The 17,373-nt window shown below is 36.6% G+C and overlaps 2 protein-coding genes across 3 annotated transcripts in view; one reads left to right on the top strand and one right to left on the bottom strand.

Moving 5' to 3' along the window:
• Positions 1–94: 94 nt before the first annotated feature.
• LOC127656371 (gasdermin-E-like) lies at positions 95–13,905 on the top strand. The gene is made up of 10 exons (XM_052144676.1): positions 95–185; positions 761–1,002; positions 1,483–1,675; positions 4,370–4,538; positions 5,042–5,168; positions 10,859–10,975; positions 11,606–11,733; positions 12,442–12,646; positions 12,963–13,036; positions 13,156–13,905. The coding sequence occupies exons 2-10, from the start codon at positions 795–797 to the stop codon at positions 13,384–13,386; spliced, it is 1,452 nt and encodes a 483-aa protein (XP_052000636.1). The 5' UTR covers positions 95–185; positions 761–794; the 3' UTR covers positions 13,387–13,905.
• A 541-nt stretch (positions 13,906–14,446) lies between these two features.
• Positions 14,447–17,373, bottom strand: part of LOC127656369 (protein PALS2-like) — a 43,132-nt gene continuing 40,205 nt past the window's right edge. For both annotated transcript variants that reach the window (XM_052144674.1, XM_052144673.1), the window contains one exon: positions 14,447–16,164. In XM_052144674.1, coding sequence (XP_052000634.1) covers positions 15,988–16,164 — 177 coding nt within the window. In that variant the 3' untranslated portion in view covers positions 14,447–15,987. The remainder of the gene's footprint in view (positions 16,165–17,373) is intronic.

Below are 17,373 nucleotides of genomic sequence, written 5' to 3' on the forward strand. Positions count from 1 at the left end.
AATGCAAATACGACGTGATGACATCATGAATATGATCATTAACGTATGACGTCATCCAGCTTTTCCCCCTTTTTTGGCAGGCTTTAGCTACTTTTCATTGAAAGTAGTTGGCAACACGCCCAGGTCTTTTGTTGTTTACTTGTGGCTGTTGTCTGCAGACCCAAAAGAGACGTGAGCAGAAGACGGTAAACGTTGTATCTTTATTCACACATTTTTATTTTGAATTCCAAGTTGTATTGCTTACTTTAACATTAATTCAGTGTACGTTTTGTTAGTTTGTTGAGAAGAGTGGAAATGATTAGGAGAGAGGATAAAATCGCCGCTTCTTTGAATCCTTTCCGCATATAGTGTCTGGACAACAATGTAAAACTTTAAATGATGTATCACTTGGTGTCAGTTTATTAGTATGGGAATAACAGTCATTTAGTCTTGTCAGAATGCAGAAAATCCGTTTTCAGCATTGCAGCCACATCATAGACTGAAATGACTCTAGCATCAGTAATGTTTTGAAACGATGTATATAATTGTATATTGAAAGAATACATAACCATACAAAAAGTAGGCTACCTTACAGTGATTTATCGGGTGGCACATGTCCAAAGAATCATGATATTGCTTAAATGTCTGTCAATAAAAGTGATATTTTGTTAGCTTTTTGTTATTGCTGTTTGTTAGTGCTTCTCAATATTCAGAACACGACACTAGAAAAGTAGCTGTACGATGAAATACAGTAATGCCAGTTTTGTGCTTTTTCTTTCAGCTGAGCCTCTAAAGCCTCCTTAATAGTTTTAGAGATGTTTGCCAAAGCCACAAAGAACTTGCTCTCTGAGATAGACACTGATGGTACTCTGATCCCTGTGTCCCGTCTGAATGACTCGGACAGTCTGGTTCCTCTGGCTCTGGTCATCAAGAGCAACCGCTACTGGTTCTGGCAGAAGCCCAAGTATCGGCCAACAGACTTCAAACTAAGTGATGTTCTCGTTGGAGATCCTATAATTCCAGGTACAGAGCAACCTCTAAAGTGTGTGGGATTCTGACTTTTTTTGTCACACATTTGATGTAAAAAAATTTTTTTAAATCCTAAAAATGTGTTAAATCTGAAAGAGAGAAAAAAATCCCTAATTAAGTTTTTTTTTTCAAAATGACAAAGTTGTTCATACAGACAATAAATAGTCTTAATGTCCAAGTTAGTATTTTAGGGTTAGTCTGTAGTAATTCTAAGATTAATTAAAGAACATAAGTTCAGTCAATAGGAAGTTTCCTTATAGATAGATAAATGTGTACAGTATTTGTGTGTGTTTAGCTATAGATTGTGATTCATCTGACAACATTTCCTTTTTGAAAATCAATTTAAAAATAAAGCACAAACTCATTCTCATCAAATTAACCAACTTTTAACCTTATAACCAGCTTGAATCTCTTGTTTTTTTGTTTTTTTTGTATATGTAAGAGCTGATGATACATTGTACTTTTTGTTCCCAGTTGTGGTTGAGACAGACTTTTTGACCTATAGTGGCAAAGTCGTGGATAATACAGGTGGAAATGTTGCAGCAGAAATTGGGCCCGGGAGCCTTAGTTTAGGGGGGAGCGGCTCGGCCAAACTTCAGTCATCCTTTGGAAACCTTAAGAAACAGGAGGTGGATGTCCAGAAGCTGTTACAGAACTCCAAATCTAGGTAAGTGACTGACCGTATGAAAGCATCACTGTCATGTCTCAGTCTGTGAGCAATATACAGTAACTGTTAACGAATATGGTTTAAACTTAAATGAGTCTAGCCCATACTAGTATAGACATATATGGCTTTTGAAAACATAAACATTGGGGAAGTGAAGCACATTGTGTGGTAATTGTGAAAATTCCTGTTTTATTTATAATCATTTTACTAATGACATCCTCCCCAAAATATCATCCCTTCTTGTATGCCAGTTACAGGCTTTAAAGGAATGTTCCGGGTTCAATACAATTTACCACAAAAATGTTCTCCTTGTAATAATGTAAGTTTCGCATATCTGTGTTTAAACTATCCACAAATTGGCCATGTTCACTTTCATTGGCCCCATTCACTTATATTGTAAGTGCCTCACTGGAACCTTGATTTATGCCTTTTTTTAAAGACATTTTTGTGGTATTCAACATTATGCCACAAATGCTGTCAATTAAGCTTAACTTGTATTGAACCAGGAATATTCCTAAGTCTTTAAAAAATATTCTATGCTAAGTAATATGAGAAAGCATTGTTTTATGGTTCAGTTATGGTACACTCATGTATTATAGACATATTAATCTGTAAAACAACAACAAAATGAAAAGGTTCATACACGTCAGTGAATTAAATACACTTTTTCTTTTACACATCTTTTACACTTTTTGAGGGGCTTAAATTCAAGGTGTAACTGTCCTAAAATTATAAGAAATTGTCCTGAATTATTGTTGTTTGGCATTATACAGTATATTTCATGATTGTTTCTTAAAGAATGAATTAAGCAGTTTTGATTTAAAATAATATGAATTGTTGAAACACTTTGTTTTACCAAATCAAAGTTGGTGGGGTATAAGCAAGCAATATGAAGTCATTTTGTTATGTGACAAGAAAACTATGAAATATTAAATCACAGAAAGGCCCCCTGTAGGCCCTCATGACTGTGTGTCATGGTATTCTCTTAAAAATACCATATAATTTGACCTTTTTATTTTCTTTAACCTCCTGAAACCCAAGCGTGACTGCTGTGTATTTCCTATTTCCCTTTTTTATTTGTAACTAATAGCTCCTAATAAACATGCAAAAAATAAAAAATCTCTATATCAAATGCTTTTCCTAAAAATGTATGTCAACATACGTGGACAGCAGGACTAAATTGTAAAATTATGAATAATACCAAGCTATAGAATGTCAGATGTTTTTATATCAAATTGTTTATTATGTTCTCTTAAGTGTTGATTATAATGTTTTTGATACATTAAAGACATCACAGATGATTTTCTGTAAAGCTGCTTTGGAACAATGTGTATTGGGACAAGCACAAATAACTTGATTTTGCTTTTAAGCCCTGAATCAGTGTTAAATGCAGGTTGTAACTGATATTGACTCAGTGCAGCACTAAATTAGATCCATATAATTTTTATTTTTATTTAGTCATTTTAATTTCCCTGTCAATCACTTTGAGTTGTGTTCCCAATGAAAAAAATATCAAAACGTGTTTATGAAAAATACAGTTGAGAGAGACATAGATATTTTGTGATATTTAAAGAGATTTATTTGTTTTAAAAAAAGGTGAAGCTGGAATTTCAACTATTGTACATGATAACATGCCTTCACTTTAAAAAAAAATAAAAATGAGTACAGCCAATTTCACAATTCTAGAAACAAACTTGTCAAATAATCTAAACCACTTGATGTGTGAGTTTGAATACCACACTAACGGAGTGTAACTTATTACCATAACATTTCGTTTTCAAATGTTTATTGCACAGTCTGTCAAAGCATAAGTATTTGTAAAGTTCTCACTGCAATACACACCTGTGACCAGAAGATCTATTCAGTGTGCAGTGTTGCGAAAGCTTCAAAACAGTGAATCGTTTTTCAGATGCATTTGGTTCAATTGACTTGAAATTTTGGAAAGCTTCGTTTCTGACATCACATTCTGCACTGGTCTCAAAACAGTTTGAAATGCATTTTCAACTCCATATAAATATGTATAATAATATATAGCACAATAAATATACAATTTCTAATGAAAACCTTGTGCTTTTGTACACTATAGTGTACATTGTGTTTTCCACTGTGGTGTTTCGTGATAAATTGCTGAAATTTAAAAAAAAATGCCATATCGGATGAAAGTAAAGACTTTTGACTCAAGCAGGTTTCAATGTAAAACATTCTTTTTGATTCTTACCAGATATATTTATATATTTATTTTGCATTTCTCCCAAAGATAAACTCGGCTCTGATCGGCACCATGTTGTTTTGTCACATGACTCTGCATGTCGAAAATTGAACCCTTTACTGACAGCACGGAGTCTCCTGAACTGAGATCTTTCAGTTTAAATTAAATTATACATTGCATATAGGGAAGCCAAAATACAACAGCCATGCATGTGTACGTGGGATCACACGAGTTGAAAATATGCTTAAAAGCTTGCTAGAAAATAATAATAAAGTATTCAGGGTGTATAGAATAAGTGTCTTACATAGTTACACCAACAAAAATAATTTTATGGGTCAGATCAGATAGAAATTAAACAACTTCACATTTTCACTTTTCATCTCTTTCTGTTCTAAATTTACATGTATAGGTGAAAACATGTTGGACAAAAAGTATTGTGACATATTTCAAGTCACACTTGAATGCTCTGTTTGTGGTTTGTGTAGATTTCTGGACCTGCAGCACTCTCTGGTTCAGCAGACACGAGAGCAGCTAAGGGAGGTGTTGGCAGTAGTGAAGGAACGGATCATCACCACTGATCTCTGCACAGTCACTGAGGAGGTTCAGGAGAGAGGCATCTGCACTGGAATGTTCGGCCTCTATAAGCAGATAAAGGTGCAGCCTGAGATGGAAATACCCTAAGGCATTGACTCAAACCAGAGCATTTACTGAAGTGATCATTTAATAACCCTTGTGTTGTTTCAACCCTGTATGACTTTTTCTTCAGTGAAACACAAAAGGAGTTGTCAGGCAAAATGTTAGCCTCAGTCACCATCACTATTTTTTCATGAAAAAAATAAAGATGCAATGAATGTGTATGGTGACTAGGCCTGACATCTCCTTTTGTGTTTGTGACAACATGTGGGTGACTAAGTGATGAGATAATACAAATATTTGGGTGGACTACCCTTTAGAGATATTGTCCTTCCTTATATCGACAAAGAAAATAACACGCCCCTTTTTTTGCACGTACTCTTGGGCGTATAATTATCCAGTAGCAACATTCCAAGGAGACATATCAGGACCTGCCTGCTCTCTCCTTTATGAGTTCACTGCATTGCATAAATATATCATGCCCAACACAAACTATCACGTCTGCTTCTCTTGTTTCTCCATAGGTGTCAATCAATGACAAAGGGAAGCCTGTTGTGGACAATGACAGTAATGTGTCTATTAACATTCCCTCCAAAACCATCATTGCCTATGGTGTGATTGAGCTGGAGGTTGATCACACTGGGCACTATGGTAACAATGCATTTTTTATTTTAAAGTCAATACGAAATCAAAAAATATCTTATTTTCTCTCTTAACGCATATTCCTGGTCTTAGTGTAGATGATTCATCTGTGCATGTTATTCCAAAGACAAAAATCAATCAAAGTCTAATTGCCTGCACATCCACTGAAATTACTTTTCCGCTGACATCACTTTGGCTTCATGGTTTATAATGTTATGTTAACTAATGATAATGTTAACCAAAAGCCAGTTATCTATTTAAACATGACCAAATAACAAGCTCTTTTGTCCCGGCTCCGTTCTGGTATGGCATGTCCACTTTTCACGAGCCACTCAATTCTTGATGGATAAAATCAAATCTCACTTTTATTTAATCTGTATTTTCTTTACTATTTAACAATTGATTTAATTTAACCAGTGATTCAACTATTACTTTCATTCAACATTGATTCAATTATTGATTTAACCATCAATTAAACTTGTTATTGCTTATTATACAACAGTTAGTCCCGGTCCTCGAATCTGATGGAAGAGAGGCATTCCAAGAGTGCTGATAGCTCACATTGCTTTTCTGTTTGCATCACTCAGCTTGTGTTTATGGCATTCCAATCTAACATGTAAGAGTAGTGTAGAACTGCAGAGGTGTGAATATATGTTCATCCATTTGACATTAAAGATTTAAACCAGCAGGTGGTGACAAAAGACTATTTAGTGTGCGCTATGAGCAGTTGAGCTGACCTAGACAAACTGTGTTGTCAGTGTGCAAATTTCTTTGAAGTTATCTGGAATTGTCTCTCTGTCATGTTCATTGTTGTCTTTTGTTCTTTTTTGTGCTTTTATGTTGAAGTTTAGTTCCTGTTTCCTGTTTGGTTTTTTGTAGTCCGTTGTAGTTGTCATGTTCACTGTTGTCTTTTGTTTTATGCTTTTATGTTGAAGTTTAGTTTAGTTCCTGTTTCCTGTTTGGTTTTCTGTAGTCCTTTGTAGTTCATTTTTACGATTGGTGTTCCCTTGATTGTTTTCTCCAGGTGTCCCTCATTCCTTTGTTTGTTCCTTTGTGTATTTAAACCCTGCCTTTCCTCTGTTTGTTTGTCGATCGTTGTATGTGATGTTCCATGTTTCCAATGTTTTATGCCTGCTCTTGTTCCCTTGTTTGATCGTTCGTGGATGTTTCGTGTTCGTGTGTTTATTTCATTTTCCCATCGTGGACCTTTAATTTGTTCCAGTGTTAGTGTTCTTTTCACCCGTGTGTTAGTTTGTGTTTGAGTTACTTTTCCCATCGTGGACCGTTTATTTTTGTTCCAGTGTTTTGTGTTCCTCTTTTTATTTAATAAAACCGCGTTTGGATCCACACCTCTCGTCTGTCTTGTCCTGCTTCCACACCATTCGTAACAGAACGATCGACCACACTATGGATCCAGCGGTTCAACGGGCTAACTTTCTCCTACTCAGCCTAAGACAAGAAGACCGTCTGATTGAAGACCACATTAGCGTCTTCCTCGAGCTGGCGAGCGTCTCGGACTTCCCGGACTCAGCCCTGGTGGCCTTCTTCAGGGGTAATTTGAATGCTTCCTTGAAGGAGCGGTTGCCACAGGACACGCGCAGCTGGACTCTCTGCGACTTCCTTGAGGAGACCTTACTGGTGTGCGGCTCACCACTCACTGTGGGCGTTGCTGAGGAGGACCCTACCTCACCACCCACAGTGGAGACCCTTCAGCCATCCCTGGCGCTCCCTGTCACACCAGCTCCACCTGTCAGCGAGCAAACCCCCGCGTCAATCACTTCCCAAGAACCCACATGGTCAACCTCGTCTGCCCGGAGGAGGAAGAGAAGACGGGCTTGGCCTGCCCCTGAGCCACGCCTGCCCCGGTCAGCGAGCCTGAGCCCTCGCCAGCCACGGTCAGCGAGCCTGAGCCCAAGCCAGCCACTGCCAGCGAGCCCAAGCTCGCGCATACCACGGTCAACCAGCCAAAGCCATTAGCCTCAGAGGTAACACTCTCACTCTATGATCGCTCAGATTATTACTACACTATAGCTGATAAATAGAGTAAAACTAACAGCTTCAGCATTTCTGCCGATCACCGCTGAGAGTCGCAACAGACAGAATAATCAAACATGCTCAGGGCGCCTACCTGAGACATGTTTCCTATCAACATGGCAGCGGAGAGCACGATTTCTGTGTCAGTGTCAAAATAAGGATTTCTCAAGAAATATTCAAGAATATACACATTTGGCATCCACTTTTGAAACTGGCATCCTCAGTGTTTTCTCTACAACAACAAAACTCTTGAACGTGAGTGAAATACTCTTAGGATAATTCTGATAACATGCATGGCTGCATCACTCCAAGTTTGGAGCGGATTACTGCCATACCACAGCTGAGGAACAGAGGTAAAGTAACAGCTGTAGCATTAATGTTCATCACGGTGTCTGTCTCTTTCTAGGTTTGTCATAAACATAGAAATATATCGATTATTGGTCTGCACATTATTTTATCGATATATTTTTGAGGCATAGATATATTCAAATAAGCTGACATTTAAATGAAAAGCCTAAATTGCGTGATTTCCAATTCACTCAGTTGGCCTCTGTTTAACAGTCTGGCGTAATAGCATTGGGAGACTACAATTGGGTCAAATACCATTTGCTGAAGCCAGTCGCAGTCAGGAAAGGTATCACCAGAGCCTGTCTGAAGGGAGAGGCTGCAAGGCTAGCATAGAATAGCATAATGCATCGGTCCCATAGACATTATATGGGTGGTACACAGGCGAGGATACGAGACAATTATTTTTGAATTAATGTCTATGGAGGATGCCTTCCCTACACTGAATAAACTGCTTTAATGAGGAGGTTTTTGTACTTCTTCAAGAATGAACAAAGTGACATTGATGAGTTTGCAGGTTAGTGTATGAAACTGGTGTAACTGCACAAACTGAAAGTTTAGAAATGGAGATGTCTATTATGCAATTTCTCTCTACGTAGCCTTGAATGTGCATTTCATTCAAGCTGTCAATCCACAAAACAGCATAATTGTAACTGAAAATGCATTGTGTAGGCTATATGAATGAAACAGTTGAAGTCAGTTTACATACGCCTTAGCCAAATACATTTAAACTCAGTTTTTCACAATTCCTGACATTTAATTGTAGTAAACATTCCCTGTCTTAGGTCAGTTAGGATTACTACTTTATTTTAAGAATGTGAAATGTCGGGCCTGGGTAGCTTAGCAATTTAAGATGCTGACTAGACACAGAGGCAACTGAGTTTTGTCCTCCCACCCGGATTGAGGCAAGTCACTACGCCGCCATGAGAACTTCGAGCGCATTGGGCATTAGGGAAAAGAAAAAAAAAGATTTTGAAATGTCAGAATAATAGTAGAGAATTATTTATTTCAGCTTTTATTTCTTTCATCACATTCTCAGAATGTGGGTCAGAAGTTTACATACATTTTGTTAGTATTTGGTAGCATTGCCTTTTAAATTGTTTCACTTGTGTCAAACGCCACAAGTTTCTCACAATAAGTTGCTGGAATTTTGGCCCATTCCTCCAGACAGAACTGGTGTAACTGAGTCAGGTTTGTAGACCTTCTTGCTCGCGCATGCTTTTTCAGTTCTGCCCACAAATGTTCTATCGGATTGAGGTCAGGGCTTTGTGATGGCCACTCCAATACCTTGAATTTGTTGTCCTTAAGGCATTTTGCCACAATTTTGGAGGTATGCTTGGGATCATTGTCCATTTGGAAGTCCAATTTACGAAGTGCTTTAACTTTCTGGTTGATGTCTTGTGATGTTGCTTCAATATATACACATAATTTTCATTCCTCAAGATGCCATCTATTTTGTGAATTATTTTGTGTGCATTAAAGCACCCCCACAACATGATGTTGCCACCCCATGCTTCACGGTTGATATGGTGTTCTTTGGCTTGCAAGCCTCACCTCGTTTCCTCCAAAAATAACGATGGTCATTATGGCCAAACAGTTAATTTTGTGTTTCATCAGACCAGTGTACATTTCTTAAAAAGTTAAATCTTTGTCCCCATGTGTACATGAAAACTGTTGTCTGGCTTTTTTATGGTGGCTTTGGAGCAGTGGCTTCTTCCTTGCTGAGCCTTTTAGCCTTTTAGCCTTTTAGGTTATGTCGATATAGGACTTGTTTTACTGTGGATATAGATACCCGTTCCCTCCAGCATCTTCAAAAGGTCCTTTGCTGTTGTTCTGGTATTGGTTTGCACTTTTCACACCAAACTAAGTTCATCTCTAGGAGACAGAATGCGTCTGCTTCCTGAGTGGTCCCATGGTGTATATACTTGCATACTATTTTTTGTACAGATGAACATGGTACCTTCAAGCATTTGAAAATTGCTCCCAAGGATGAACCAGGCTTGTGGAGGACCACAAATGTTTTTCTGAGGAAATTATTTGCGTAATTTCTTTTGATTTTCCTGTGATGTCAAGCAAAGAGGCACTGAGTTTAAATGTAAATTTTTTTTTTTTTTTTTTAAATGGAATTTTCCAAGTTGCTTAAAGGCACAGTTAACTTAATACATGTAAACTTCTGATCCACTGGAATTGTGATAGTCAAATAAAAGTGAAACAATCTGTCTGAAAACAGTAGTTGGAAAAATTACACATGTCATGCACAAAGTAGATGACTTACTAAATGAATTGCCAAAACTATAGTTTGCTAATATTAAATCAGTGGAGTGGTTAAAAAATGAGTTTTAATAACTTCAACCTAAGTGTATGTAAACTTCTGACTTCAACTGTACATATACACAATATATCATCCAGCAATGGCTAGAGTAAATCATCTTTGTCCTTTGATAACGATTTGGGACAAAATTAATGGAAAACTATGCCAGATTTGGCACTTCAGAATTTTGAGGCTGACCGTTGATGGTGTGTGTATCTTTGCAGAAAATAATTGTTTAGAACTGTAGAACGTGCCATGTCATCCGCCAGATACGTCCGGCGTGCGATCCCCTTTCATTTACCCTGCCGCGCACACTTCACCAAAGTTGTGTTGGGAAAAACGTTTGAAAAGAAAAAAAGGCCAATTTATATCTAGTATAAAAAAATCCATCCATCCATCCATCCATCCATCCATCCATCCATCCATCCATCCATCCATCCATCCATCCATCCATCCATCCATCCATCCATCCATCCATCCATCCATCCATCCATCCATCCATCCATCCATCCATCCATCCATCCATCCATCCATCCATCCATCCATCCATCCATCCATCCATCCATCCATCCATCCATCCATCCATCCATCCATCCATCCATCTAAATATCACACTCGCATTCGTGCTGTTTTGTTCATTTACAAGCACTGTGATTACCTGCAGGACTCAAGCCTATGGCCAAATCACAGCCATGCTAATAGATGTACATACAAGCACACTTGCTTGTGTGATATTGTTTAATAAAAACACTTAATTGCTTTTATTGTCTGCTGATTCTACGTGCATTAATTATGTAAGGGAAAAAAACACAGGGTGGTATGACAGACATGAAGCTAGCACATTATAGGAGATTGTTTGCCAGGAACAATAGTCAAACATTCAGTTTAGTGGTCATTATACAGAAATATTTGACCACAGAAGCTGAGATTGACACTCAGAATCAAGTAGTACAGAGGACCATGTAATAAGTGGTCTGTGATTTGATCAGACTATTTTCCTTTTCTCTAGAGCTGTGCCTACTGCCAGATGTCAAAGGTGGTTTTGGGGTTGATGGGCCAGTGAAGGTGAAGTATGCAGCTTCAGTTAGTGCTTCACCTGTCAAAACAAGCAACAAACTGCAGAAAGGTAATGACACAGACTTGATGGGAATGCATTTGTAAAGAAATTTGTAATAATTGTAGCAATAGAATTGGGCTTCATGAAAAAGACGATGTGGAATGCGGTAGTCTGTCTGTTGGGTTTTTTATTGATCAGACACTGGTGCTTTCTGTTCTTATGTGTGGTTTCTTTACAGTTATTGCTGTGACTTTGCAATAGTAGAACAGAATATGAGTCTCGGAATAGGTTTTTATTTTTTATGCTTATTGTGATTCCGATTTCACTGTGAAGGGACCAAGTCTCGTCTTGCATTTTGTGTCACGTTTAGTGTGACTTTTTTTTTATACGTTTAAAATTTTATTTTAAAAAGTTTAAAAAACATTACAAATGCCGTGCTTATGGCGCGAAACAGTCAGATACACTGAAGTAATCAAAATTGTCCTCCTAGTTTATGTTTACATGGAAAAACTATTTAAAAACAGTGCAGAACTGCATGAACACGTCCTGTATGAACGGCCCCTTAGTAGTGTTTTTGTTGAATTGAAACTTGTGGAGAATGGAAACATGTCAGATGTTGTAGCAAGCATGTTACCTCAAAACCAAAATAGTGGTTGTTCCAGATGCATTTCCAATGATTAACTTTTTCATTTTCTTCAGAGCTTGATGGACTACAGGGCCAGTTTAAGGTACTGTCTGAACTCCCGGCCAGCACGCGGTCTGCTCTCTTCAAGCAGTTTACTCTGCTCCTGCAGAACAGTGCAGCCATCAGCTTGCTGGAGAACGCAGTGAGTGAGGACAGAGACACTTGAATCATTTATTCTTCGCTTAAAGAACTTCAATGCCTTTGTTGACATGTATTAAGCTGCATTCACACTGCCAGCTACTTTATCGCTGCATGTCACCAGTGGCTGGCTGTTAGGTCGCTAGTGGTGTGTATGGAGAGTCTAAACAGCACTGTTTCTTTACAATTAATATTATTATTAAAATATTAGGATCACGTGAGCTCTACCATCTTCTCTCATATTGGCTGTCGCTCCTGAAAGTCGCTCTTCATTTGCATAAAGTAAAATATTTTTTAAAATATTCTCAACTTTGTCACGTCGCTGGACATGCCCACATCCGGTCGCCAGAGGTTGCCATCACTCGTGTTGCCGGAAGTCGCCAGCTCTGATTGAAAATGAATGAGGTGAGGTCGTTTTGTCGCTGCGTGTCGCTGGCAGTGTGAACGCAGCTTTAGCATTCTACTACTTCTTAAGAATTTCGAAATAAGCAAATGTAGTAGCATATATTCCCTGATCTTCACGGTCTCAGGATATAAATGACATCTTTAGCTATGTTACATGGGCAGAAGTATGTTGACACAGCCTTCTAATTAACAGGTTTGGCTTTTCCAGTAATTTCAGTGAAGACTATTGATAATGCTGCGATTTACAGTTACATTGTACATTGCTTGTCTGTTGGACATCTCTGTACCTATTTGTCCCCTTTCTCAGCTAGAGGACCTGTGTGGTGGAAGACAGCCTGATCCGAAGATGTTTGATGAGATCGCTGCACTGAAGCCTGCTCTGCAGACCACACTGAAGCTTGTACAGAAGGTTGCTGCTGGAACCAATCCTACCAAACTGTCAAACCCCTCTGGACAGCGGCAAAAACCCACCGTTCTTACTGCCACCCACTTGCTCATCAGCTCTTTAGAAGGTTAGGTTTAGATTCCCTTAAAATTATCACGGGCTAGCACACTTCCTTATGTACTTCCTAACTCCAAATGTAACCTAAAATAAAAACGGTCATGAATTAATGTTAGTTTATGATACATAGTAATTTATTATGACGTTTTAAACCTTTTCAACCCACCTTCATTAAATATTCCACTAAACAGCTCTGAGAATTTAGCAGTGTTAAAAGTCCAAAATCAATATCAATTTCCTGTGGATTGTTTGTCAGTGTCACTTAACACTTGCAGTCAGGGTTGAAATTTTTTTTTTCTCATAAACAATTGCACCATCCCATATAGAGATGACTGACTCGACCCTGGTTGTGCTCAAATCCTGCTGCTGTTATTCAACCCTGCAGGCTCTGATCCATCTTGTAAGTGTGCTCAAACTCAATAAAAGTACTCTCAAAATAATATTTAAATGTGGTCAAATAACAATGTATGAAAAGGGACTTCCTGTCTCTGCCTATGTAACTTCAATGTTGTCCTACAGGTGCAAAATATGGCTTCAAACAAGAAGTCCTCTTTGAAAGACAACAGACTGGCTGTGTTAGCTGATGAGAAGGTTTTCAAGAAAATTACTGAACTCTTCGGTTGCTGTAATGTGACCCTGCGTAAGGAGAAGGATTCACTTGTGACAGAAATCAGTAAAACGCAGGATCGCCTTCCTCTCATGCTGTGTATTGCAGCGAAGGGATTGGCATCTATAGCGCCCCCTGTTTGATTGAAGTACAGCAGCGGCGCAAAGGAAATGCTTACCTATGACGTTATGGGGGCCAAAGGGCCTCGGCAAGGTGGACAGTCAAATTTGCACAGTGTCTAAGTATATTTTCTTTTCTTTTTGTACTCTCTGGGACAAGACAAACATCAAGGATCATTTAAGTGACCTTTTAACTGTTTTATGAATGGCATTGTAGGAAAAAAAATTTAATGGTCTTATAATATTTGTGAATTTTGTTAGTTTTACATTTAATAAAATTACTGACTACTGGTGTTAAAATACTATAGTACTTAATATTTACAAATCCTTAAGTGAAAATTTAAATGGATATTAATTTCAAGGACTTGTGATCAAATCAAAATATGAATCAAAATATGTGTTTACATCATATTTTGGCCTATTTTGTATTTTTGAATCTTGAAACTTGAATGTCGGTCCTCTACGATTACAAATCATTGTCTTTCAGTGTTGGTTAAGTTACTTAAAAATAGTAATCCACTACAAATTACTAATTATTTCTCTAAAATTGTAATCCGATTACTTAAAAAGAGTCATTTAATTTAGTAAATTTTTCTGTGATGTAATTAGTACTTTACTTTCTTAAACACTTTTCTGCTTAACAAATTCAAAATAATGTCTGTATTTCTTTCTTGTCTGTTGTTACACACAAAATACACAGCACTTAATGTTTCTCCTTCACAATGACTCGATACGGGTCCATAATTCATGTATTCTACATAAATAATATATTAAGACATAAGCATAACCCTATAATGTACTTAAAACTAAATAATTGAAAGTCAGTAACTTAAATCTCATTACAAGTATTTTAAATGTAATGCATTACACTACATTTTTTACTAATAATGTAATTAGATTACAGTAATTAATTTATTACTTTTTAATTGGATAAAGCGTCTTTAGACTCTCATAATTACCCTTAAAATTGACAAATGTTATTGATCTAATTTATTAAGTAAACCTAAGACCAGTATTGCACATGCCACGTAACTACAATATCTGGCATATGTGATACAAAAAAATCAATTGTGAACCAAAATTAAGATTAATTTATTAGACAGCAGTTTAATTTCAGAAAATACAACTCTCTGTATTGCAAAATATAGAATTTTCAAGTGAATACACAAACTAGATAAAAATTGTATACAGGTTTGGAAATGACATTGGAGCAATCTGAAACATGGACTTCTATTCCGATTTCCGGGGTCTAGTGCACCTATAGACAGACGTGCATCACTAAATATGGCCATGAAGTAATTAAGAGTTAGAAATCTGAGAGATCAAGTTGCTTGTGATTATGACAGATGATCTATTCAATATTTAAGGGTTATTTTTTGTGGCAGTGTTCTAGGCAGTAAGCTAAATACTGTGCTGATTCTGCATACTAGGACAATAGGACATTGTACATTTTGACAAGCAACACGATGCAGATCATAGAATTCAGCAACAGCAAACTGTTAAAAACGATGACAAGTCAAAATTGGCTTACTCATAGCGTTACTTGAATTAAAACTAAATCCAATAGGCTAAAAGGATGACACTAATAAATAATGTGTGCAAGTCAGAAGCTGGCTTAACTATAAAGCTGCTTAAATTCTTTGACATACTGTTGTGACCGAACTACATGTGAGCATGTTTCTAAAAGATTCAGATACATCAATGAGATGAAACCTGCACTGTAAACCACTTCTTTCGAAACGCTAAAATAACCAATTGTAAACCACTGCAATTCAGCTTATGTGGAAAATTACAGTTTTAATGACAATTAAAAAAATTCCTATTTGTTTCAGTCAACATTTTCTCTCCAAGTAACATTCTTAAAACACACTTAGTCAGTAGAAAAAAAAGGTAATAAATAAGTACACTTATGTCATGACTGGATGTCATGCACATTTGCATAGTGACTGGGTTGGCCTGGACCAGCAGATGGCACCTGCACAGGACCAATGACTGATAATGATTGTAATGGTGATGAAGATGAAAATTATGATGCTAATGAAGATGATAAGAGATACACTTCTAATTGATTTGACTTGATATTTTTTACCGATATTCACACTTTTCTTCCTAGACGTCTGTTGGTTCTTTACTATCGGATCTACTGATAAATGGCACCATTTGCTGGGTCTCTTAAACCCATCAACGCCACAACACCACTGTGTATTCAAAAGAAAATAATGGTGATCACAGGTAAAGTAAATTTTAACGCAATAAGCATTCATTATCAAGTGAGAGTCTCATAGTATTTTCAGCTTAATAATTAAGACAGACCCAAACTAAAATTTGTGACTATTTAGATTGCAAAACCACATAAATATAATGGCACATAAATTAATAATAATTCTTACTATTATTAAAATATTCATTATGCATATTATGGTTTTATTGTTGTAGTCTAATAATTTTTTTATTATTGTTTCAATAATAAGACATAAATATGCTGAACTGATTTTCAATTCTATCAGTTATCAGACACTTAATTGTAAAAATAATCGGTCTCTCTTTAATAATGCTGATGGAAATTATATGGATGATGATGGTAATGATCCTGATAGTGATGTGTTGCCTGGACTGCCGTGTGACTCAGTAAACCCAGTTGATAGGGACCCACTGAGGTTCTGTGTTCAGCTGCTCCACAGCTGCCTGAAGTTTGTCAAAGGCTTTGTCCAGATTTTCATTAACTATAGTCAGATCAAAGTAGTGATTGTAAGCACGTTTGATCCTTGCACTTTCATCCACTGTTTTCTTTAGGTCTGTTTCCTAAGAGACAGGATGAGATGAGAACATCAGTATGAGAGCGTGAAAGAGTGTATATGTATACATGTATATATTCTGAGGGTGTCTAAAGAGCTGTTCAGTTTGTAGTCTTGAGACCCAGAAGAGAATTAGCATTTTTGAACCATGGGTACCCTCAGGTAGGGGTGTGCAGCAAAGCCATTATCTGTATGTGTATCTGTTGCTATGGTAAAATTATCTGTATCTGTATTTGGATCGAACCGGATGTGTGCGGGGCTTAAACAGGAAGTGCATCAAAACTAAATGAAATGCCTATTTTTAAATGTAGCAATTACATTTATAGTTTCTATAAATAAAATATGCTTTATAATAATAATTATATTTTATTATTAGGCTATTTAATTATATTATTATTATTTATGTAAGTGTGTCAGGTTTTTTTTTTGGCATTTCCACAAAATATATTTTTTATATGAAATAATTATATAATTAAGTTTACTATCACAGGATATCTATTTGTATGTGTATAACAAGATAAATGAGTATTTATACAAATAAATACTATGTGTATCAATGAATTATCAATTATCAGTATTTTAAATGTATGTACACATATATAATATATGTTATTTCTTACTCAAAGTGGCACTAATGTTTCAGTGATTGACTTGATTTACATTTGACACTGACATTTGATGAAAAACAACATCGAAGTAAACATAGAGCAAGTACAACACGAAATGAAAAGTATGATATGACTATTGTCACTTGGGTGTACTACTGAAATAATGTAAGTTGTGCATCTATTTAGACTCAACAAATGCCCGAGAAAATACACATAAGCTACACATACATTACACATGTAGATTATGTGTTGTGTAGCTCAATATGTGTTTGACAGCCAGTTGCATCTTGAAATTTTAGTGTGAAAATAATGAATCCTGTTCTTGATTTGTCCTGATTTGTTGCATTATCTCTTTAATTTATTAAAGATAAAACATACAAATATATAACATTTTATTGTTTTCTAAAGTCTTGAATATATTTTAAACATTTTATACTATCTGGGCGTTTTGTAAATCCATTTCTGATAAATGGAGTCTTTCATGAAGTTAAGAAGTGTGTATATAAATAGTAAGAGCAAGTCTCTAGTTTTTCCAGAATGGCAGAAAAAGAACGAGCATGTTTTAATTTCTCCATATCACAGTGGAGGAATATTCTGCATAAATGTAC

The sequence above is a fragment of the Xyrauchen texanus genome, chromosome 15 (assembly GCF_025860055.1).
Source record: "Xyrauchen texanus isolate HMW12.3.18 chromosome 15, RBS_HiC_50CHRs, whole genome shotgun sequence".
NCBI lineage: Eukaryota > Metazoa > Chordata > Actinopteri > Cypriniformes > Catostomidae > Xyrauchen > Xyrauchen texanus.